We start from the raw sequence: 25,744 nt of genomic DNA on the forward strand, positions 1-25,744 counted from the left end.
TTCAACAGTGCCGGGTGGGCGCTGGGCGCCTCGGGCTGGGAGGCAAGGCAGGGTGCACACAGCTCCCCCCGCGCGGCGCTGCGGCTTCAGAGTAAACTTTGCGCCCCAGCCGAATTGGGAGGAGGGAGCCTCCGAACCGGGTTGCCGCCGGCGGAGGCAAAGACTCAAAACTCTCGCTCCAGGGTCTTGGCGGCGGTCCTCCCCGCCCCTCTCGCACCAGGCCCTGAGTCCGGCTCACGCGCACCCTCCTCTTTGCCCTCTGCCCCCAGCTTGAAGCGTCTGACATGCTGAAGCCCGGAGACCCCGGCGGCTCGGCATTCCTCAAAGTGGACCCAGCTTATCTGCAGCACTGGCAGCAACTCTTCCCGCACGGCGGCGGCGGCCCGCTCAAGGGCGGCGGTGCCGCGGGTCCCCTGGGCGCACCGCAGCCTCTCCAGCCGCCGCCCCTCCCGGAGCGCACTGAGCCCCAGCCGGACAGCCTGCGCCCGCGGCCCGCCTCGCTCTCCTCCGCCTCCTCCACTCCGGCTTCCTCCTCCACCTCGGCCTCCTCTGCCTCCTCCTGCGCCGCTGCCGCCGCGGCCGCCGCTGCCGCCGCGCTGGCCGGTCTCTCGGCCCTGCCCGTGGCGCAGCTACCAGTGTTCGCGCCTCTGGCCGCCGCCGCCGTCGCCGCGGAGCCGCTGCCCCCCAAGGACCTGTGCCTCGGCGCCGCCTCGGGCCCGGGGCCCTCCAAGTGCGGAGGCGGCGGCTGCGGCGGCGGCGGCGTCGGGGATGTCCGGGGCGCCCCGCGCTTCCGCTGCAGCGCGGAGGAGCTGGACTATTACCTGTACGGCCAGCAGCGCATGGAGATCATCCCGCTCAACCAGCACACCAGCGACCCCAACAACCGTACGTAGCAGCAGACCGCACGCTCTCTTTCGGGGCGCTGGCTCCGTCGAGCGCGGGCGCCGGTCCGGGAGGCAGGTCGGATGAGGGGGACACCGGCTTGTGGGCTTTCCAGGCCGCGGGCCCGCACCTCTCAGACCACTGTAGCCAAAGTTTTCTGGGTTAGAGAAGGAAGGAGAACGGTTGGGACGGCCGGGTGACACCTCTGGGTTACCTCTTCCCCCTCCTCCCATTCCCTGCGTCCCAGCTCCGAATCTTTTAAGACCCGAGTTGCTCGCGGACCGAGGAGTACAGATCACAGCCCTCCCGCGGGATACTGCGCCTCGCGCGGGGCGGGTACTAGCGGCGCGCGATGGGAGTGTCCGGGGACCGGCCCGGCCTGGCCTTAGAGGGGACAGGGCAGGGACTGTCAGCGGTCCTGGGGAGAGTGGATTCCAGAGCTAATTTCTCCTCCTCGCTATCTTACCTCTGGGGTTAACTGCGTCAGCTCATTTTCGGTCCGCGGGGCTGTCGGGGAACCGGCCGGGAGCTGCTTGCTGGCCCGGCCTCGCTGGAGTAGGAGTTTTGGATGACACTGGGTCAGTCTTTCCCTGCAGGCAGGCATTATTCTTAGGTTTACTATTTATTTTAGAGAAGAAGGAAAAGAAAAAGAATGCCAGTTGCTTAGTGAGAAACCATTTCCGACTTCAGGGCAGGGTCGTTCCCTGCGGATCCCGCATTCTCCGTGCACCCTGGACCCTGCAAACGTTTACAGTCCGTAGCCACGCTTGTCGGCTTACGTATTTTTTTTAATGAGGGTAACAGTAATTTAGTATAAGAAGCTTGCTCTTTTCCCGAAATAAATGACAAAATGCCTAAATTAACATCAATTTTCTTCTAGCTTCGTTCCTGTATTCACAATTTCAAACTCTTGATCCCAAGCGTAGTTCCATTTTCAGGTTTTGAACCAAAACTCTAAATGAAGATCAAGGATGTGTTATTTATTTTTTATATCAAATTCTTTTTGGTAATTTCAGGAGTTATGCTATGTTTACACTTAATGTGTTGAGATAAATGCTAAGTATACTCCCAGAGACCCCAGGAGAGAACATTAAAGCAGGTCAAGAGTTAGGTTGAAAGCAATACGGGATTTGAAACAGTGCTCAGCTTCTTTCTTCGTCTCATTCCTTCATCTAGCTTCTGCATGAGGAAAGTTAATTGTAAATGTATATGATCATTCTATTTTGAACAAGTCCCTTCTTGCAGAATGTCTACTAATCCGTGAGCTTCTTAATTCGTTGTAAAAGCAAAATAACTACAGGTTGTAGTTATTTAGAGGACTCCCAAATTTATTACTTTGATTAAAAACACTGAGCATGACCCTAGTGATTGAGGTGTATTAATCTTTTCATAATGGTTGGAGATAATTGTTCTAATGGAGGTAATTATTATTAATAAAAGAGTAGTTGTATTTACTTTTTTACTTTCTAGAGTCTGAGGGTAAAGTATTTGGTTTAAAATGAGGGTTTCAACTCAGATTTGCTCTGCAGTTAAGAAAATTCCTATATTTCAGAGTTCCAGAAAATTTTATAAAACTATGTTGTCTTAATGGATTTCAAAAAGTACTTATCTCCTACTGAATTTCTTGATTGTGTTGTTTTCAAAGCAGTTCTTTAAAAATGTAAAATAAAAAGATAAGAAATGCTTTCGTAAAAGGTATTTCTTACCCCTAAGTGAAATATAGTCCCTGTGGACTGAGAGTGCTTCATCAAACTTGCAGTCTTTCTTCTGAATTAAATTAGTGCTGGAAAAGACACCAGCAGTGCACCCCAAAGCCCTGGCTGTGCGCTGAGCTCCATGTGTTGTTTACAGTGCAATCTTGAGGTTCAATACATTTTCACCAGAGAAAAACCTAGACTAATCAGAGAAAGAATTGGGACAGATTCCTAATTAATATGTGGCTATTGAACTAGTTTATTGTCTAGGTACCCTTTTTCGTGGCTGGAGGAAATGAATTATGATTTATTCAAATTATTCCTATTGTGTTAATCTTCTGATATCTCCTTTTGCGTCGACTGGACTGCTTCAGTGTGCAAAGTGCAGGGGCAAGGACAGGAGAGAAAGGAAGTCAGATTGTCTCATTAGAGTTACACTTCACATTGCTGTCTAATTAAAGGGCAACTGAGAAAGAAAATAGAAGGCTGAGGTAGCTCTCTATGTAATGCTGGGAGACTATGTCTGCCATGCTTCCAGGAACTTCTCTGGGCAAGAGTAGGCACTCATTTGAAACCATGAGATGTGTTTTACAAAGATGAAGTGAGAAGAGATTGAGTTTAATCTAACTAGGGGATCAGAACAACTCAGAAATGCAAACAGTGCGAAACTGGTTTTTCCCTTGGCAGGGAAAGTTGATATATCACTTGAAAGATGGTGAATAACAGCTTCTCTCCATTCCCAGGTTGTATGTGGGTCGGGGGTGGGGTGAGAGGCGGGCAGAAGGGAAGCACCTATTAATTTATCAGGCACAGATCATCCTAGTTTTCCTTTTAGTCTATTGCCCTTTCCCTTAAAAAGAATTCTGTGAAGTGACCACTGAGCATTGCTTCGTTTTATTACTTTGTATTTTAAAACGTATTGAGTCGTATTCTCTTTTTCTTACAAGGCAAAGAAAGGGGCCTCTGTACTTCTCCTTTTAGAAGAGTAACTTTTTGCCTGGGATCAGCAACCTAGTAACACCTGTGAATCAGTATCACCTTCACCTTGAAACTTTATTGCCACCTATGGCAAATGCCATAGTGAAGGGTGTTGTAGCTCTCTTTCACACATAAAAAGATTTAAAACCAGCAGAAACTATACAAGCTGGCCCGGGTGAGCTCTTCCAGTATATATCTAACTCCGTGTATGAAGTTATTCTATGATTGAAGTACACTTTCCACTGAGGCTCTCAATTCTTGCTTAGTTGCCTCTTCTTTCATCTCTAAAGTCAGGTGGAGCTTGTGTAATGTAAATGGGGGATGGGGACCTTTCTTCCTCCTGTATTACTGCCCTCATTTGCTGCCGGTTTGCCTGAAGCCATTGATTCCGTCAGGCTCCGTTGCGGTGGCCTCTTCTCGGGTTCTGGGAGCTGGTGCGTTGTTTGAGACCCTGTCACTACGCTTGGAAGGTATTGAGCAGCGGCCAAGGGGAGCGCCGGACGTTTGTGTTTGTTCGGAGACAGCCGGCCGAGCCAGTTAGCTTTTCATCACCCCCACCTTTTTTTTTTTTTTTTTTTTTTGGTTAAGACATTCCTCCCTCGTACCTGGGAGAGAGCAGGGGACTAATCCCACCTGGGGTCTCTCTGCGGAGAATTGAGTCGGGGCAGTCCGCAACTTCCCCAGCTGGAGGTCTCTATCTCCTCCGTATTTCGGGGAGCCCTGCTGCGCAGGGAACAGCAACGGCGTGTGCGCAGGTGTTGGAGTTGGGCCCGAGGCTCCCCTGTTGGTAGCGCCATCCTTTCCAAGGGTTTGAGGAGAGATACTGGGGAGAGAAGGAAATCTGGGGTTTGTTTGGTTGAGAGGTCAGGGAAAGAGGGAAAAGGAGGGCCAGTGTTTACTGACCCTCCCTAATCTCTTCCCACCCAGTTGGAAAACGCAGGTCCTGTTTGGGAAGCTCCCGAGCCCAGTAACCCACCAGTGGGATTCTCCTGACGCCAAGGCACACTCGCTGCGCTACTCCCCGCTGTCAATGGCCAGCAAGCGACTTAGATTTCAGACCTGGTCTCCGGTGGGAGGGAGGCTCGGCGTCACTGTGTGGACTTTTGTGTTGTTCTCTTTTTCTTTTTCTCTTTGCTCTCTTTTTGTGTGCACACCCAGCCCCATCCCGTAACACACATAATTTAGCTATTTTACATCATTCGTTATCTAGCGCCCTGAAACTGAACATAGAGCCATATATTAGATTGAGGTTAGAAGAGGTGGTGACTGTTTATTTAAGGTGATAAAACGGTTCATCAGCAGTAATCTCCATCGATATGTGCCACCAGAAGATGAAGGATGAGGGGACAAGCCACAATTAATTGCCCTATAGTTTTGTAGGAGAGAGTGGAGCCAGCCCAGACCCGCTTCGATCTCCTCTCGCGCCTCCTATTCATCATCTCCACAATGTATATGGCGGCCTCGCAGGGGCAGGGGCCGGCGAGGTTTATCTCGGCGCAATATTCTCTCACCCTCACACACTGGCGCTGTCATTTAATTTATTAATACAGTCATCAGGAGACAAATAAAACCCACATTTCCTCCCTCTTTCTTTCCCTCCCCCTTTTGTCTCTCCCTCTTGGTCCCAGGGCCAAGCCGGCAGCCAGGCCGAGCAGGGAAAGCCTAGCGCGTAGGCAATTCGTAGGGAAGCCTTAAACTCGCCTAGAGAGAGGCTCCCAGAAGGTTCCTGGGAGCTGGGCCGCCCCGCGGGAGCGAGACCACAATCAGTTCCCCTAGCGGGCCTGCCTCGCCTCTGGATCTGCTCCTAGACCCGCTCCCGGGAGCCTAGAAGACCCCTTCCCGCTGGCAGGAAAGGGGCAAGGCCTTCAACATACAGCTTAAGTGCTGGGGGGCCTGGCGCCCACCCCGTGCACGGCCCACCGCCATCCCAGCCAGCCAGTGGCTTGGCGCGGGGAGGGCTAAGCAGGGAGTGCGGGCTGCAGGGGGACGTGGAACTCTGGTGCGAGAGACTCCCAGCCACAGCGCTCCGCCTGCCCTCGGCCCCGTCGGCCAGCGCCCTCGGCGACCCCAAGGCCCAGTGCCCCCGCCACGAAGCAAGCGGAGCTGCCAGCAGGCGGCACTCCCGGGGCCGCGTCGCCGTCACCGGGCGGCGATCGATGGGCGCCGGCCCCCACCCGGCTCGGCCTGTGGGACAGAGGGCCGCGACCTCGGCGGCGGTCGCAGAGAATTTATAGCCGGGCGGTTACCGCCGCCCAGGCGGGGAGACAGGCTTTTCAGCTGCTTCTCGCTTGTCTTTCCGGAGGATACGTGAGGGCAGGAGAAAGCGGCGGAGAGGCTCTGGGGAGCGAAGATCCAGGGCGGCAGGCGCGTCCCGAGGGTCCCCGCTCCGCCTGCGCCCGCGCGCTCCTGCCCACCTCTCCAGAAGGCGAAAGAGCCCTGAGACGTTTTATATTTCGCCTTTCCTAGAACGAGAAATGAGATACCAGAGAACTCCGGCTTGCTTTGCCTCTTTTACCTTAAAATAGATCCATTTTCAATTACACAAGTTGCACGTGCCCTTGTAAAAACATTCGAACAATACAGAAGGATAAGGAGGGAAGAGTGAAAGTCTGGTCTTCACTCCACTTGGCCTGGCCTCCTGAAGCCAGTGGGTGAACTAGTCTATAACTTAATGATACCTCCTTCTCTTACTCAGAGACCCATAAACAAGAGTATTAACAGATCTATTCAAGAGAGAGGAGAGAGCATGATCTCTTACATTCCCTAATGCTAAAATGGCATTTTGAAGTATCTTGCTTGGGGAATATAATATCTCTCACAGATACAGACAACATTTTATGAATAATAAGTATGAAGTTGTGAAAAAACTTACCCTGATTTTAAGAGAAAATAGGAACATTTATTTGTCTCTTCTTTAAGAATACAAATAGATGTACTATGTATTGTTTGGCCTGGAATGCTGTATCATGTATATAATACATATGTATTTTTTATGTGTAGTGTAGGCATCTAGCCCACTTTTTTCCTCAAATCTTTTCATGTAGGTGTTAGTGGCTTGCTGTCTAGAAAACACTCTGCTAGAATGTTTGTCCACTTGGGCCACATTTGTCAACCCCAGCTAATCAGTTACTTGTTTTAGTCATCCTCAGGCTCCTTTGGGACTCCAAGACATAAGTCAGAAGCCACATGTTTTCAGTGGCAGAAGTTTTGTGTATTAAGAAACAGTAACGTTAGGATATAACATGTATTTTGACATAGCCTTTCAGGTAGAGTATTTTGAAATAGCATGAAATGGTTTATAAATGAAGAAAACTTATACTGGATGAACTAATGATGGTGGGTTGGCCTTGCCTACCCTGCAGGTGTTCTTCTACATATTGGGAGAGCCTCAGCTTGTCACTCTGCAGAATGCTGCTATTAAATATTTCAACACTTCATGGAGACAAATGAAATTTAATAAGTTGAAGAAGTACTTTAGAGGACTTCTTAGAGAAAGGACTAGCCATACTCTATCATGCATAACAAATAACAGGAGTGTGCTTGTTGTCTGTGTGGGTGGTGGCCGGAGTTGGCACCTTTCCTCCTTATTTTATTGTTGATGTAGTGGGTGTGATGTTACAGGTTGTGGAGATCTTGTAAGTTGACAGAATCTCTGGTATGGACTGTTAGGGAGGAAATACCAAATGCTCTTTCTTCTCACCCTTTGTTTCACTGAGCCAACCAGAAAGGGAAAGTCTGTTAACTCCCTGGGGTGATTTATTTTTATTTTTATGGGCATATTGCCTTTGCTTATTGTCATTTGTTTTTAAGCTATTTTTGCTAAGGTGCTGAAAGCTCATTTCTGAAGTTAGGCACTAAAATTCAAAATTATGGACATTATCTTCTTACTTTTCAAATCATACTCTTACGTTAACCTCCCCAAACCCAAGAGTGTGGGAAAAAGAGAGAAATCTCTTTAGTTCAATCATCCTACAACAGTTTTGCAGCCCCAAAATAGTGACTTCAGTGAAATATTTCAATTATATTGATTGAGTTATGAGTTTGGATATAAAATTCTCCTAGTTTTCATTAACCTTAGATCTCTAGGTTTGGAGGCTTTGGAGTCAGGCAGACCTGATTGTGAATCCTTCTCAGCCACTTTCTAGTTTCTGGTCCTTGGTCAAGTTACATTGCTCATGAAGTCTCAGTTGCCTCATCTGCAAAATGGAAATTGTGATATTTAGATAATATGGTGGTTGTTTGGTTGAAGGTAGGTGTCTGGCACATAGTAGGCACTTGGTAATTGTGAGTTTTTATTGTCTTTCCTTCTATCCCCCCTTTATCTTAAGGTTTTTATTTTCACAATCAGAAGCTTGAGAGGGTGTGTGAAGTGTCTGCATTCTGGAGGAGTTGACTTACGGGTAAGGGTGAGACTACCTCCCTCCATCTAGCCCTAGGGTCAAAAGCAGAGCCTGGCACAGTTTTGACATTAGTTTGTGTTGCTGAAAGAGGGGTCCTTTGTGTGATGGAGGTCCAGGAGGCATGGCCACTTCACTACCTGCAGAAACAGGTTGCTACTTTTCACTTGAGAGGCCTGGGGACACCCTCAAGAAGCTGAGGTCAAAGGTCCCCTCATTCCCTGGGCTCTTTTGGGGGAAGTGGAGGAGTAGCTGCCGGAGGGGAAGGCGCCGTGGGCTGGAGCCCTTCTTCACTGAAATAGGATACTCACCTAGTCAACCTTCGGTTCGCGGTGAAGCGAATGGCAAAATGGTATTGCACACCATGCTGGGTTGCGATTAGGTGTTCCTCGAAGGTTCCTCAGTGACTCACTTTTCACAAGTTCTTTGGGCATTTCAATTGTTCAAGCACGGATAGGGCACACCCAGGGCGATCCACCAGGACTGGCTGTGACCAAGGCTGGGCGCAGGAGCCCAGAGGGCGACCCGCCGCCTAGCGCTGGTTCCTCCGCTGGCGCCCAGCTCTTGCCATCTCCGCCAGTCGGGGCTCGCCCGATATCAGGCCCAGTACCACAGGGCTCTGTTGCGCAGGGGCGCCGTGGCTCCCCAGGGAAGCTGGGCCAGGGAGGCTGGTTTCGCCGGCGGGCGCCGAGGCCGCCTCCCAGAGGCAGGTCCGCCAGGCCAGGGCGCAGACACGGCGGCTCCGCCAGGCCCATTAATAACCCGGAGGGCGCTGCGATCCGACAGCATGGTCGCCGCAGGCCTGCTTCCCGCGGCTGCTTGACCTGTTCCTGCCCAGTTTGAGTCGAAGGACACTGGGGGTCCACGGCCGGCCGCCCCAGAGGGTGGGGGTCCCCTCGCGCGCCGGCTGCTCTGAGGAACATAGGAAAGAGTAGGCTTTACTACAGCTCTCACTTAATTTATAACGCAAAATAATTGCATTTAGCCTCGGGCTCAACCGTCTGGGCAGGATTTGGGGCCCTCTCCATTGAACCTTTATCCTCATCATTAAAGACCCATTATCTTGATCGTTAAATTTGCTGTTGGTTTTTTGGGGGGCGGGCTTCAGGAAAGAGCTTGCACGCAAGCATAGGGCACCCCAAACCCGACAGAACAGCCCCGCCCTTTCCCTACCCGTCCCCACCTAGCTGGAGTGCCCGGAGCGGGCGCTGCCGGGGCGCTCGAGAGACCCTAGCGCCAGTGCGCCCTCTGTGGCCGGGGTCTAGAACTGGGGCTCCGCGGGGCCAAGGCCGGCTCCGCCCACTCGCGTGGACGTTCTCGCGAGAGGGAGCCGTGGGTCGAGGAGTGGGGAATGGCGTGCAGCGCTAGACCGGTCGGCCACCTACGCTGGTGATTTTGAAAGTCTCTTCTATAACTGTAAAGAAAGGAAAACCAGACATACCCTGGCGATCAAGGTAGAATGTCTCCCGAGATATCAGAATGGTCGAGAGACCGCCTTTTCTCTTGGTACAACGATAAATACACTTTGAAACGCCACTGAGAGAGAGAACCTGAGGGAACAGGGGAGAGGGTCAGAGGGAGCTAGAGGCAGAAGGGAAGAGGGAGAGAAAGGGGCAGAGGCCGGGGAGAAAAGCCGAGAGCCGTCGGTTCCTTGGAGACGACAACGCCGTCCGCACCCAACTCAGGAGGCTTTTGGAGGCGCCCGGGGCCTCGACCCTGTGCCAGGTGGATTTGGGTGCGACGAATTCCAAGGGAGCACGTCGGGTCACCTCTCCCCCTGCTCCCAGTGGCCTCGGCGCCCTCCGGCGTCACCTCCCTCGCAGGTGGCTCACCCGGGCGGGGATGCTGTTGGCGCGGGGTTTACCCGGGGTTAACCCTCTCCCTTTCCTCCCTCCCTCTCGCGTGTCTCCGGCAGGTTGCGACATGTGTGCGGACAACCGCAACGGCGAGTGCCCCATGCACGGGCCGCTGCACTCGCTGCGTCGGCTCGTGGGTACCAGCAGCGCCGCGGCCGCCGCGCCCCCTCCGGAGCTGCCCGAGTGGCTTCGGGACCTGCCACGGGAGGTGTGTCTGTGCACCAGCACCGTGCCCGGTCTGGCCTACGGCATCTGCGCGGCGCAGAGGATTCAGCAGGGCACCTGGATTGGGCCCTTCCAGGGCGTGCTCCTGCCCCCGGAGAAGGTGCAGGCCGGCACCGTGAGGAACACGCAGCATCTCTGGGAGGTAAGTCGGCCGCCACCGAGAACCTTGCCACCCAGCCGGAGCTTTGGCCGGCAAAGAGCCTCCCTTGTTCCCCAGAGGGTAGTGGAGGCTCGATTTCTCTGGTCACGCAGATGCCTGGTATTTTCAGCACCTGCAGTGAAGAGGTGCAGAGCCAGGCCCAGCACTACAGCAACCCAGCCAGGAAGACAGGGCTTACAGGTTTCTGAAGAGGGAATCACCATAACAAGCTTCCATTCCAGGTGTGATAGATTTGACTGTTGTCTCCCTTGATCTTGAGAAAAAGAGAAAACACCTGAGGAGGTAGAACAGAGGAGGCTGGGCATTGGGATGTGAGCTAGGTGAATTTTGTGTTCTATTTTAAGCTCTTCCAACATGTTGTTTTTGTTTTTGCCCACTGGGCAAGAAGGAACATAAGCATAAACAGCAGGAAGGAGAGTCAGGTTCATTTTCTCAGATGAAAACAATTTGGTAAACGCTGAATGTGAGAGACTGTAACATGTTTCACAACTTTCAAAGTGCCCAAAGTAAAGCAAAATCGTACTGTGAATCAGATACCACAAATTCTGCTTCTCTGACAAAGTATAGTTATTCAGTCTTCAACAAGGTACTGTAGGAAAACTCTGGGCAGTTTGGTATAACCCAATTGATAGTACTTCAATGGTACAATCTTACCTGATGCTATTACTTAAAAGTCAACAACGTATTTGAAAACTGTTAACCTGAGATTTGTCTCAAAGCTTCATGGTTGATTATTGAGGTCCATTCCGGAAGAGACAGACCCTTAATGTAGGTTTCTCCCACACCAATTTTAGATACTCCCACCATGGAGAGTTATTTATGAAAATAAGGTGCCAGAAGTCTTACTCTTAAGCAGTATGTACATCTGACTGAGGCCAGGCAATATAATGGAGTGGGATTTGCCAGAAGACAAACTTTTTTAAATGCCAGAGGCCAAGTTGGCATGGACCTTAAGGCTCCATTAATGGCTCATTTCTGCAACAGCTTGCCCCCCACTTTTGGCTCAGTAGCCTGCAAGATGATCATTTTTCACTGCAAGTTGCCTTATAGTCACTAACTAAACTCATACGATTCAATAATCCACTCAGATTTTGCTGAGCACCCACTCTGGCCAGCACTATGACTTGGTCTCCAGGACGCTTGTATGACTATTGGCAGTGGGTACTAAGGCCTGTGTCTGCAGAGCTGCCTTTGATTAAAGGGGAGGAACTAAATCTATGAGCTCATAGCCAAGCAGCCCAAGATGACCACATGGTGGCCACTGGGCTGTGTACCCTACAGTTATCCACTGGTGCACTGCACTGTGCCCAGGCTCCCAGGTTCCATTTCACACCTAAACTATTGTGAAATTATTACTGGAAAACAATTATACATTTTTAATCTTTCAGAATAGAATTCTTGAATGAGGAAAAAAAGAGGCATATTTATGTTGCCAAATAGTGCTTTCTTTCTTTTTTTTTAAACAAATTTTATATAGGGGAATGGGGCAGGAGAAAATGGTCAGTACATTGAGTCAAGTTAGACTTTAGAGCTTTTGGATAGGAAAAACTGACATGTGGGAAATAAAGCATCTGGTTTTGAAATATTTTCTAGTTGGTTTTTGTTTTTGACTAATTAGTTGTTACCCCCACTGTGGTTTCAAGTTTATAAAACAATTCCAGTCACTTTTCGTGTTCCAGTGGTATTGTTAGGAACTGTATACCATACAGTTAAAGATCTGCCAATACTTTTCTGAGGAAATCGTAAAGCAATTGCTTAGTGGTACAGATTTGTTCTATCTGAAAATGTTAAAACTGAGCACTATTACATTGCCCTCTGATGCCTTGGGTTTAGTGCCCGTCTGTTTTTAGAGTGCCGGGGACAAAGCCACAAATATGAAAAAAATCCCATAGCTTATTGTGGTTGTTGGTTTTTGTTTTCCTGAAAGGCTTTGAATGATTGGGATGTTGGCAGGAGACCACTATACAGATAGAATATGATGATATATATCAATACTGAAAACTATGGAGCCTTTTTTCTGCACCTTTACTTGTACTTGATGAAGTTAAAATTCTGTTGTAGCAAAGAGACTGGGGAATTTAATTAGTTTGTTGTTGTTGATGATACTTCGGTGGATATAAAGTGAGTTTTACCTGTTGTTTAGGGTATGTGAGTTGAGTGTGTTGTGGGGTGGTACATAGACTTGGTTCTGTGTTACAAAAAAAGACTTGCTGAGTTTATGCTTGAATGATCTACTTCTAAAAAGGACATAATCTATTTATTTTTATCATCTGTAAGAATAGTTACAATAACATGCATTTAGGGGATGTAAGGGATATTAAAACTGAGGCCATGTAATACGTATCAGACTCCTGGGAGATCATATAAATGCGACCGACCAGGGTTACGTAACTGAGTGCCAATGTCCATGTGTAAGATAAAATACTTATTTAATAGGTTTCAGAGTTTTACTAGTATAATTATTTTTAAGATATGAAGTGTACGTTTATTTTAATTTTTAAGCATTATAATTTATTATTTTTATAAAATGTGACTATTTGAATTGTTACATTTATAACAGAAAATTCTAAATGTGGGATTGTTCCTCAGATTTTAGTCTTTCCTTTCAAATCTAAATTTTATTGTGAAAAAGTTTTAATTATTATATTTTTTATATTAGAAAGAATCAGTAATTGGAATACACTGTAGGTCTATAAGAAACTTTTGGCAATAATTGTTTAATGATTCATGTAATAATTATCCATTTTGAAAACATACTTTTAAAGATATCTTCCAGACTACCAGATCGACATAAAGCAGATCTTGAAAAAATTAAAAGCAATCGATCATTACTATTTCATTTTAAAAGTCAACTGGAATCGTTTCTCTTTCTCACATGTTTTTCAAGTCACTTGCAGGTAAAGAAATGTCTTTATATTTAGAGTTCAATACTCAGGTCCTGATGGATCTTACCAAGGTTACTTATCTTTATTTCAGTACAATAAATGGATTGCTAATCCCGTCACTGTTTCCAAGTAGATGATGGATTTTTGTTTCAGTTTACAGTTCATTGTTTTTAGTAAGGTTGTACTTTATTATACACATGAAGGCTTATTACAGAAACAATCAGATTCACTTTAGTTACTCCTTTTGTTGAATCATTAAAAGCTCTTTTTTTTTGTAGAAAAATGACTTTTAAAATATTTAACATATATCATTTACGGAGAGCTTGTTTGATTGGTTTGTAAGTGTGCTATCATCTTTTAGTTAATATTTTCTTTATGTATAATCCTGGTTCATAAAAATACAATTTAAAGAAAGTTAAATATCATGCCACTATCTTCATTATGTTTTGACTCTTTTGGGTATTTGTAGTTTAAGGAGGTTAACAAGCTAAAAGCCAAATTATTAGTCCTTTTTTGGGCCAATTTCTTTTAGAATCAGAATTTTAATGTGTTTTACAAAAAATAATAAGTTCAGATACTTTAAAACAGAAATATTACAGGATGGATTAAACAATCACTTGCCTTGCTTATATACCTGTATTCCAGCAAGACTTGGATGCATGATATATTTCTAGCTATTTGGCCATAACAGGAAAGATCTTTCTGAATGTTTTGCAAAGAAAGCATAGTCTTTCTCAGCAATTAGGTCTTATTGATGCGAGTGAGATAATTTTGTCCTAATGTGTTTTCTAATAAAGAAGTGAAAGGGCACATTTGATTCCAACATTTATGAAAACATTATCTCAATTATTAATGTGCCCCTTTTCCCTTGAGATAAATTAATCTAGTCGTACATGGTTTCCCCTTTCTGCTTAACATCAGAATTTAATACGACTGGACCTGAGGAATGTACATGGTGTATACTTTAAATTCTACCTGAAGAAAATACGGAAATTTAAAATTAAGTTACAGTGTAAGATAGCCTAGAATTACTCAAGCCTTTCAACTCAAAGTCTGATTTGACAAGAAATTTTACCAACATTGACAAAATAAATTGCACTTATTTTCACCCCAGAAAAGTTTTTCTGTTAATTGAAATAATGCAGTAACTTGTTAGGATTACAGTCAAGGTACTAATTTTACAGAATTTCTCTTTGCCTGAGTAAAATTTGAGTGTCTCATTTTCAACTGCACTACGTAGAAAGCTTCATTATTTTTCTTCAGAAAATCAAGGGGTATAACATAATGTGGTCCTTTTTGTGGTTTGATTTTGTGCCATAATATTTTAGATTTAATAAGAGTTTTACTTTGAAGCAAATGGTCTATTTTTCATCATTACTATTTAGCTTAGGTCAAAAGACATTCATGAAAACCAATTTTAAAAATGTATTACATGCTGCTAAATGTTTATATTTCAAAGCCATCACAAGTAATTGGTACTAGAAGGAAATGAATTGATTTCATATTTTAAGTGTATTATGTATGTTTCCGTAAGCGACCCAACTCCATCTATAGTACTGTACCCATTTGTATATATTTAGATGTTGAAAAAAATCACTTGAAACTATTAATTTTAAATTCAATAAAAATCATTTTTAAATTCAATTAAAATCACTTAAAAATTGTTCCAGTGATAGTGCTGTAACTGTATACTCCATATTTTGCTTTATAGACCTGGGCTCATTTTGGCCTTATTCACCAAAACACCAGGGGACAGAATTATGTGGCTGTCACAGCTATATTGAAGTAAAAATTGTGTTTCTTAGCAATTTATCATTTAATATAGCAGAGTGCTTGTCATTTTAGTTTTTAATATATCAACTCCATGAAATCCAAATAATGTCTCCTTCAAAATAAACCATAGTCATGTTACTATTATGTTTTTAATTATGCAGAGTAACAGCTGGTGCATCTCTTTGGCTTTGCCTCATTTGATTTGAAGATATCTTTTATAGTGGTGCCCATTTGATCGAGTGTGAGCATTTTGTAGTTTTACATAAACTGTAAAACCATCTGCCGCCTCTTGAAATGGTTTCCAGAATTGTGTTAAAAATCAAAACTTAGTACTTAAAGTTGGCTTTGAAAAGGTCCATTTAAAGTCCTGGTCCTCTTGGTTTATGTACCAAATGCCACCCTTGGTTTTCTAAGTCCAAAAATGACTCTGCTTTAAAAAAAATTATAACAGCCATTTGGAAATTCTCATGTTAGTGAAGTTTAATCCAAATATGCATGTGGCACTAGAGTGTTTTAGTTGCAAATACTTTATAAAGAATGATGTGTTCTGTATCTGCAGAACTATTTTTCTCATTGGTCAGTTCAGTTTATCTATTGTTTACAGATTGCTTCTTTTGATAGCATTTTGTCCATGTGAAGAAAGTAATTCACAAGTATTTCTTGGTCTATAACTGCACATTTTCTTACATTGTATAATTTTTTTTTCCTTTTTCCACACTGCCTTAAAAATAGGGTATGGAAATTAAAATCAGAATTGCAGAGGTTACAGGACAGATGAAATCTGCTGTCTCCAATCACTGCGTGGCAGCAAGTGATCTGATGAAAATGTGATTTTGGTAACACTGGGTCAGAGAAACCTGCAGGGGAGCCTTTTAATTTCACTGTCAATTAAGGCAGTTTTAACTATTCAAGGAAATCTACCGCATTACCCAGAAACCACTTGTAGTTGTCGTATAATGTTATGAGTTTAAACGTTTTTGGTTGAATACGGAAAACTGCCTATTACTCAGCTGAGGAATCATGTCCACAGTACCAAAATCCTCATTTCTCAGAGGGTGGATGTGATACATTGGTGTTTGGCTTTTCTAAAAAGTGCTGTGCATGGGACCACTGTGAGACTGCCTTGCTCTCCTTTTTTCTTTTTCTTTTTTGGAATCATATGTAATCCACAATTTCATGAGTTGAGACATTCCTTGTGTATTTACACAAGAAATACAGACTCCGGTATAACTACTTAGCATAAAAGCTAGAGCAGCCAGAACAGCGTATACTTTTCCTTGTAAGCATTTGCCACCTCGCTCAGATAAGTTACAGAATTCCATTATCCAAATTGTTACACATGTGTGACAGAGGTTGACCTTTCGTCATGTCAATCCTTTTTGTGTAGGCCCCAGGCTCCAGCCTAATGGCTCAAACCCTGATTTACTCACTGTAATAAGGGCAGGAGGTCGAGCAATTGTCAGGCTGCCTGTTCGTACTCTTCTTGGAGCCTGGTTGAAGGCTGTTAACACAAAGCTTTTCAAAGTGAATTTACAACCAGCACCACTGACAGAGGCCAATCAGTGCACCATAAATGTCAGGTTAGTGAGATTGAGCAGTAAGTAAAGTACTGACAGCACACTATTGGCTGGAATCAATTGGCCAAGGTTTAACTGAGAAGAGCAATCTCTGTGTGGTGGGCTTAGGGAAAGAGCTAAGTGTGCAGTCTGGGTTTCCAGGTGGAGTCTGTAGATGTACCTGTGAGGGTTGGGATGTCACCCATTTGCTGCGGTGCATCCAGCATCGTCGTGTCGATATGCTTGACGATCTGGGGGTTCAGAGCGGCAGAGCCTGCTGATTCTGAGTTGGGTGGTAAAAAATGCCCCTAGCATTAGACAGGAGAGAGAGAGAAAAAAACTATTAAAATATGGGGCTGTCAGAACTGGGAGACACATCCAGTGTGTTACAGTTCAGTGAAAGGTAATTTGTTTAAGTTGCAAAACTGTAACAGGGCTTTCCACCAAGGCAGAGAGACAGATAAGCCCATTCTTTTGCTCTTCCTGGGGCTCAGCAGGGTGAAACTTTCATGGAAGTCACTAATGACTGATTATGGGTTGAGGGTCTGAATATCCATGAAATGTGGTTTCCCCACCAGACAAATGTTTTTATCATTTTTTGTAATGACAGCCTGGACAACAATTCATTTAACTCTGAAGGCATCAGCATTAAAATGGAGGAATCCATTAAAATGCTGTATGCAAGGATTTATAAATTAGGCAATTTCCTTGATTATTGCAGTCATTTACAAAATTGATTGTTCCAGTATGGTATAGACAGATTTCAGCAGCGATCATTGACAACAAGCACATTCTGATATCTGTAGCTACTGGTCACTAAACCAGGTCAGTATTCCTCACCCCCCTTCTGTTCTTGGTCTCAAGGTCAGGCAGACTGATTTCAAAGAAGCTTATAATTATGAAGTTTCATTTGTCTTCAGAGGAGACTCACCTAGGCTGTGAGGGTAGGTGTGGGTTGCTCTTAAAGGTTGTAGCATTCTATTTACAATAGCCAGGACATGGAAGCAACCTAAGTGTCCATCGACAGATGAATGGATAAAGAAGATGTGGCACATATATACAATGGAATATTACTCAGCCATAAAAAGAAACGAAATTGAGTTATTGGTAGTGAGGTGGATGGACCTAGAGACTGTCATACAGAGTGAAGTAAGTCAGAAAGAGAGAAACAAATACCGTATGCTAACACATATATATGGAATCTAAAAAAAAAAAATCATGAAGAACCTAGGGGCAAGACGGGAATAAAGACACAGACCTACTAGAGAATGGACTTGAGGACACGGGGAGGGAGAGGGGTAAGCGGGGACAAAGTGAGAGAGTGATAGTGTATACATGGACATATATACACTACCAAATGTAAAAGAGATAGCTAGTGGGAAGCAGCCGCATAGCACAGGGAGATCAGCTCGGTGCTTTGTGACCACCTAGAGGGGTGGGATAGGGAGGGTGGGAGGGAGGGAGATGCAAGAGGGAAGAGATATGGGGATATATGTATATGTATAACTGATTCACTTTATTATAAAGCAGAAACTAACACACCATTGTAAAGCAATTATACTCCAATAAAAATGTTAAGGAAAAAAAAAGGTTGGAGCATTGTTTTTATATTTTAATCATACTTTGTGGGAGGGTATTGATGATCCCGATATGCTTCAGATCAGTAGCACAGATTTTGAGATGTTTCCAACTTAAAAGGAAATAATTTTTGCAAATTGCATCTATAAATATTTGTTTGATTGAAGATCTAAAAGTCAATAATGTGTTTTATTTGTTGGTCCTTAGAGTTCTAATTACCCAATCAGAGAGTCACTGGATTTTAGGTCAATTAATTCTGGAAAGCCTAATAAAGACATTGTTGCAAGTGTGAAATGCTCAAAATGCTGCAGATTTTCCTATATAAGAATGCACACAAGTTCACTTGGTGTTTAATCATTAACCACAAACCACAAAGTTGTCTTTATTTCTGAAATATCAGAGATGGGCATGCCAGATGTGTCTGCAGAGCTCTATCCAATGAAAGCTGGCTGTGCAGTTTATGCTTAGTACAGAATAACTAACTTTAGACATTTGTTTTCAATCATCATTTTGTTTTTAATCATAATTTTCCCTTTTTGGAACTCTAACACAAACTGGGGCTTGTAAAACAATAACACTTTAGAAAATTGTTTAACACTGTTGGGAAGGCAAAAAATTTTCAGTTTGTCCTGATTTGAATATCTAATAATTTGATCTCAAGGTAGTTCTTTGTTTTAAATTGAAGATGTATGTTTTGGGAAGTCCTGTGGCTTGGGGGCACTTTGTACTTATTTGGCTACTGTTACTTAATACTCTAAGTCAGAAGTTCATTTTCATTTTTAATTAGTTGTAAAATTCACTGCTTAAAAATTGAGTAAAAAAGGCAGTGTTTCAGTTCAGTGTCTTGATGTGATCTCCATTTTTATTTAAATTTTTTTTTTACACAGTATTCTGGTTTCTGTTAAGACTTAAAAGCCGTGGGACTAGATCTGTCTCCGGGGAGCTCTGAACGAAGCACTCAGTTTTATAGGTGTTCTTGCCAATCCCCTTGTAAATTTATTTAATAAACCAACACCTACAGCATGCAATTGTGAAATAATGATATGGGATTAAGCCCATTTTATTAAAATGAACAGTGTTTTTCACTCTCTGTGATCATTTTAAATTAAGCCTGCCTCCGATAATGAAGTGTCTGTAGAAACATTCGGTGTAATCTAATTCAGTAGAAAGTTCTTAAGTTCTTTTTATAATTGGAATTAAATTAAATATGATCAAGTCATGTTTTCAGTATCTTGTAAAGCACCAGGGCCTCAAGTGTTGTTAGCACACGTGGGAATATTAATGTTTATCGCAAAAGCAACAGTACTAAATTCCTAGATATCCTTGCAAACTCCAAAATGGTAGATAACCTGTAAATAAATTCTAGGTTAGAATATAATGTTTTTAGAACCTGTTGTGTTTGTCCCACACTAATATTAAAATTTATTTTTGATATACAAAATGCACAAATAGTTCCTGGGAGAGAGAGTCCTGAAAAATATTGGTCTACTGAGGAAAACACTTAATTTCAATTTATTGCAATTAATTGCAATTTAAAATTTGACCTGGATAATCTACAAAGTAGAAAATCAAATTGCTAAACTTTAAAATGGTAGAAATGAACTTTTCTATTAAAAATAATTCTTATCATAAGAAATTTAAACTGTATGAAAGTATAAACCAGTGGTAACCATTATTGACAATTTTTATAATGGTCTTTTGAGAGATGACTATGTAATGTAATATACATTTGTTTGTATATGCATTGTATATACATTGAATCACAGTTTTGCTAAAAGATACTTGTGCTATCTCCTTGAATCTGCAAAACACATTTTAAAAGCAGCAACTAATGACACTGTTTTCATAGGATCTCCTGCAGATGTTTAAATTTGGCTCACCCATGAATAGATTTTGATTTTGTGTCTAGTCCCATCCTCCGCTCTCTGTATCTTCCCTGGTGGGAAATTTCATTAACAGTCTGCAGATCCTACTGATACTATAGAAGCATTTCTACTGATATTTTCATGTTTTATAGCACATCTTTAATAAGACCAGAGCCTTTCTGAGATCTGTAGGGAGATTTTAATAGTCCTCAGGGAGGAAGGAAAAAATTTTTGTGTTTCTTTTAATACATCAAGGTGTTAACAAAAAATAATCAAATCTCTTTGAAATGCTTTTCTAAGTAAGAAGACTCCTTGATTTATGTAGCTGTGTGTGAGACTTGAGGGAAACTACTTAATTTCTTTGTACCTCTCGTTTCTCCATATGTAAAAGAGAGCCATATTGTACTATTACACAAATTAGAGTGACAATATTTATGATGCTTGTTTAATAAAAGAGATTTTCCCTTTTTCAATTGGGGTTTTAATAATAATTTTTAAGTCTGTAGTGGACTTGCATATAGTAATAAAGAATCTCATTATTTGTCTGTGGAAACAAAAGATTGTACATGGTAGCCCATGATACACAGTTTGGATTTAATTACTTTCTATAAAATCAGGCTTAATATTTAAATGCAAATTTATTTAGCACTGCTTACAAGTAAGAAAGGATTATGTATTAAGGGGATACCATACAACATGGATGTACAAAAAATCATCGCTGGCTTTAATTTTTAAAAGAACATTTCTAATGGATGGCAACAGGGTAACTACAAATATTAGACACATAAAGAACATTTCCTAGAGGTACATGATTTCAGTAAGTGAAATGGTCATTCATAATCCTCACAACAGAGAACTGACTTGCAATATGAACATGCAAGGGGAAAAACTTAGTAAAATCACCAAGCAGCCCTAAATCTGAAGGTCTTTTGACCATGGACCTTGAATCAGGAGCAATTCAATAGGTAGCTTTGACCCTGGATATTGAATTCTGAATAGAAAAACATCTCAATGCCCAGCATATCGTGACTTGTCAATAAATATTAAATGACAACAAATCAACATAGTGGCACTTTTGCCACTGTCCATAAAAATGTGTGTGCAGCTATGTGTGTACCAGTGAATACCTACATAATAGTACATTATACAACTTAAGAATATGTGTCAGTGTTGATTCCAAGTGACAGAAAATTTTAAGTGAAAAAATAAACATAAATACCAAAACTTGTCATAGAGAACAAAAATTAAACTGAAATTAATATTTTTCTAATATATATTTATTGAATATTAACCATATCTCTTATGTTATCTGGAGTTTTTACTTTGATGATAATCTAATCAGGGGTGATAGTCAAAATATCTGACAACCAGTCCAGCTTAGACCCTGCCTCATAAACCTGGATGCCTACAGTTGTATCTGTGCTCCATGGGCTACATATCAGCTCCAAAGCTAGGATAGTTAGCAGAGCTTTAGCAAAGCCATTAAACAAATAGTCTGTAATGGGTATAAGTTTCAGTTTTACAAGATGAAGAAGTTCTGGAGATTGATTGTACAATATTGTGGATATTCTTATCAGTACTAAACTATATGGTAACTTTAATGTGTATTTTACCACAATAAGAAAAGAATAATAACTATATTTTCGGTGATTTTTCTTCTAGCTCAGTGATTCTTAAACTCTCACATCCTGGAGACAAGAATCTCCAGGTGCAGGGAGCCCAGGAAAATTCAATCTGGGGACCTGCCCCCAAAAGATTCTGATTCAGTGGTCCTGCATTGGGACCCAGGAATCAATTTTCTGAACCAGTGTCCCACGTGGTGCTGGAACTACAGTTTGGGGAACGAAATGCCAAGCTCCCCCTTTCTCGGCCTTACTCCTGAGGTTGTTAACTTCCCTTCGTGCTTCTTCCCTTGTCTTGGCTGCTCTTGAGCAAACCTGGCATATCTTCGGTTTCCCTTCTATATCTGGTCTCATCTGTTCCTATGTTAATTCTAGTCTCATCCCTTGCTTTCATTCCTGCTACACCTTGCTAATGTCTAGGCATTTCCAAACTCCTCCCTTACCACCCACACCCCAAGATGGGTAAATAGACAGATAAAAATAGATATAAATATTAAAGAACTACTAACAGCAAAATGGACTTGCCTGACTTTCATATTTTCTGTCTTTCTGAAGTCCTTCTGGCCAGGTATAAGGAAGCAGCCAAAAAGGCAGAAAGCTTTCCACTTCATGTCAGCTGCAGTGTGTAATTAGCCCCTTAGCAATCAAGGTGTGCTTCAGGAGGAGGTGGCCCTCTGGAAGGCATTTGGTGGCATTCACAGGGCCTGAGTTCCAGCCCTCACTGGGTGTGAGCTGTGTGACTGCAAGCAGATACCTTCACTCCCTCGGCTCTTACCAGCACTACATCTGACGGCACTGTCCTTTCCATGTCTCCTGCCAGCCCCTTCTGTGCAGCCCTATATTGTAGAGAGGCCATATACTCCTTGCATGATATTTGTGATTTGCGGTCTGTAAATTTTCCATATGCTAACTTTATCTGCAAATGTGCTGGTTGTTTTCTGTCTTCCTCTTCGGGTTCCCATTTCTGCCCGTTGAGGGGGCATGCAGCCTGTATTCTGATCACAGCATACCGTACCTGCTCTTACTGTTTCAGTTGTTCCCTGTGAGAGGTGGCTCTCAGACTCCGTTTCCCACACTGGGTCTGAGATCCTCTATCCTCACTTGTCTGTGGGACATCTCCATTTAGGTATCCTGACATTGTTTCAAATTGAGTTCACTAACGGTGGCCACCTCACACCTCCTCAAATAGGAATCCACATTCTCCTTTTTGGCCTATGAGCCTCGCATTTTTGGAGTTACTGTAATGGCTTTTTAAAATATTTGTATTTCTGGCAACTAACAGAGTATCTAGCACACAAAAAGCACTTAATAAACACTGTTGATCTCTTTTTTTTTAGAGTTGGAGTTGTTATATGAACAAATTTGGAAAAAAATTGGAGGATCACTCAAATAAAAGTTCATAGTGCATATAAATTATTTTGTAAAAAAAAATAAAGTCCAAATATGAATCCTAAACTGCATCCTTGCTTCTGTCCAGAAGTATCCATTACTGAAAGGCAAATATCCTCTGTTGCTAATAAAAAATAAAAGATTTCTTTTTATTCCTGAAATTTGAGACCTCATTTGACATTACTAAAGATGTCTAAAGAAATCTTATCTGTGACGCTTTTTATAAACAAGGTATTAAAAATTGCAGTGGGACATCTTAGACACAAGCTGCAGTTGGTGCTAAGATCCACTTTCAGAGCCTACTTCTGTAAAAAGTAAGGAGGTGGTGATCTGACACTGGAAACGCTGTTGATCTGACAGCAGTATTAACAACTGATACATTTAAGCTGAGACTTTGTGCCAGGCATTCTGCTGAGAGCTTTATAGGAATTATCATAGTTCACCCTCAACATAACCCAATAAGGTAAAGACTACCACAGTATTTTTCAAATGAAGCAAGTTTTCGGATGAAGGCAGAGAGAAGTTAAGTAACTTGCCCAAGGTTGTAGGTAGTAAAGGTAGGATTTCCACCGAGTTGTGTGAGCTGCAGAGTTTTTGCTCTGAACCCATCTGTTGCTGTGCTGCCTGCCCTTTGCACTCTCAGACCTGAACTCCCATCATATTACAGGGCTGCAGTCTCTGCCACAGACTTCTCTGTGCATCCAACCTGGTCTCTGGACCTGGCTGGGAACACTCCCTCCTTGGTGGGCACTGCTTTGGTTTCTCAGACACAGCCCAGCCAGCTTCACAGAGACCCCATAGCTCAGGCCCTTGAGATGAGTCCACCTTGTGTTCCAGGATCATGGGCTCCACATTTATCATCCCAGAAAATGTAAACTCCTCAGCATTCAGGGAAGCACATTTATGGAGAAAGTACTGTGCATGAGGTGTTGTGCATGTCACAGAGGTGGGCAAGACCAACTCTGCCCTCAAGTACTGTAGAATAGTAGGATTGCAAGTAATTCCAGTTGAAAACAGTGTCCAGAAAGTGCTTTTTGAGGTGCACAGAGGGGAGAGGTTCCTGCTGAGATCAGGGAAGGAGGAGAAATTTGACCTCGGGACATAGATAGTTAATACTCAGAGAGTCAGGGATTGGGAGGAAAGATGCTCCTAGGGGAAGCTCAGCTCCTTCATTCTAAGTGAACTGCTTCCTGTTCTTTGTCAACGTCTTGTTAATTTCCACTGCTGTGCTTTTGCCTAAGCTATTACTTCACCTAGCAGGTTTTTGCTTCTTATTCTGGTCAACCTATATCTTTTACTTTTTTAGAGTCATATCTTCCAAGAATTCATTGGGGGTTAACCCCAGGTCTCCACCGCCCTTTCCACATTCTCTTTCCTTCAACCCTGTCCTTGACAGGGTTAAAGTTTTTCTCTTTCGCCTGATATTGCTTGCAGCCTCGGTTTGGTAAGCTCATTTTGGGGACATACTTTGACTAAAAAATTGCTTGTTCTTTGTCTGTGATTCAGCTTTGACTGAGTGTCCTGTATTTTTATGTGTGAAATGTACAGTCCTATTAAGGTTACGTTGAGGAGAGACCTGATGAAAAAAGAAATGAACTGTCAGGGAGGCCAGTGTGCTGGTAGCCCAGTGAGTTCAGAGGAGCTTTGTGGGAGAGAACGTCAGAGGTATCTGGGATCAGGTAAATTAGACCATGAGAAAGACTGCATTTTATCCTGAGCGAAGTAGATCTTGAGAGAGGAGTAGCACAGGCCAACTTATGTTGTTGTTATTGTTTTAAAATAAATTTATTTATTTTTGGCTGCGTTGGGTCTTCATTGCTGTGTGCAGGCTTTCTTTAGTTACAGTGAGCGGGGGCTACTCTGTTGTGGTGCGCAGGCTTCTCATTGTGGCGGCTTCTCTTGTTGCGGAGCGTGGGCTCTAGGTGTGTGGGCTTTAGTAGTTGCAGCATGTGGGCTCAATAGTTGTGGCTCGTGGCTCTAGAGCACAGGCTCAGCAGTTGCAGTGCATGGCCTCAGCTGCTCCGCGGCATGTGGGATCTTCCCGGACCAGGGCTCGAACCCTGGTATTGGCAGGCGGATTCTTAACCACTGCACCACCAGGGAAGTCCCAACCTCTGTTTTAAAAGGATCACTCTGGGGTGCTGTGTGGAGAACAAGTCTGTTGCGGGACAAGGGTGGATGCTGGTAGGAGGAACTCAGAGGACAGGATGTGACTGGAGAAATAAATAGAAGTTGTGAGCATTTGGCTGTTATTTAAATCTATAGGACTACGTGAGGTCAGCTGGGCAGTGTGGGTAGGCAGAGCTTTGACTAGAGGAGAGCTACGATGTCTCTCGTTCTAGAAACCTCTGTGAATTGGATCTCCAGGTTGAATGTGGATGAAGGACCATGTAGTTTTAAACAAGGTATTAAACAAGTTAGGTATAGCTGTGGATGCCTCACCTCATTTCCCTCCTGCGCCAGTAATGGGGACTGTCCTTACTTTTGCCTCTGGTAGAATGGCAGTGAGGCAGTAATACAGCGACTTAGAATGATGCTGCTGCTCTGAAATGTGTTGGCATCTGTGAACCATGAAGCCATTATATGTCCTAGATGCGGTCTATATTAGGATCCTTCCCCAAGGAGAGGATGCTTAATCTGACTCACCTACATGTTCTGTGGAAAATCTCATGTATGTCCTCTATTCGTAGTGAGTCATCCCCGCGTCCTCTTGCAGTTTTCATCATGCTTCTTGTGAGGTCTTTATTTTATTTTATTTTTTTACGATTATAAGTGCTAAACATATTTATGAAAGGGAATTTGGAAAATGCAGAAAAATATTTTTAAAAGAAAAGAAAAATGAGCTGTAATTAATTTGGTGTCATTCTTTCTTATTGCAGTTAGT

General features: G+C 43.5%; 1 protein-coding gene across 1 annotated transcript in view; it reads left to right on the top strand.

The window, feature by feature from the left end:
* Nucleotides 1-284: 284 nt before the first annotated feature.
* PRDM6 (PR/SET domain 6) overlaps nucleotides 285-25,744 on the top strand; it is a gene marked incomplete at its 5' end in the record, with an annotated part of 99,152 nt that continues 73,692 nt past the window's right edge. Inside the window, 2 exons of the mRNA XM_081232936.1 lie at nucleotides 285-885; nucleotides 9,867-10,174. Coding sequence (XP_081089062.1) covers nucleotides 285-885; nucleotides 9,867-10,174 — 909 coding nt within the window. The remainder of the gene's footprint in view (nucleotides 886-9,866; nucleotides 10,175-25,744) is intronic.

The sequence above is a fragment of the Mesoplodon bidens genome (genome assembly GCF_964165515.1).
Source record: "Mesoplodon bidens genome assembly, chromosome: 4".
NCBI classification, from domain to species: Eukaryota; Metazoa; Chordata; class Mammalia; order Artiodactyla; family Ziphiidae; genus Mesoplodon; species Mesoplodon bidens.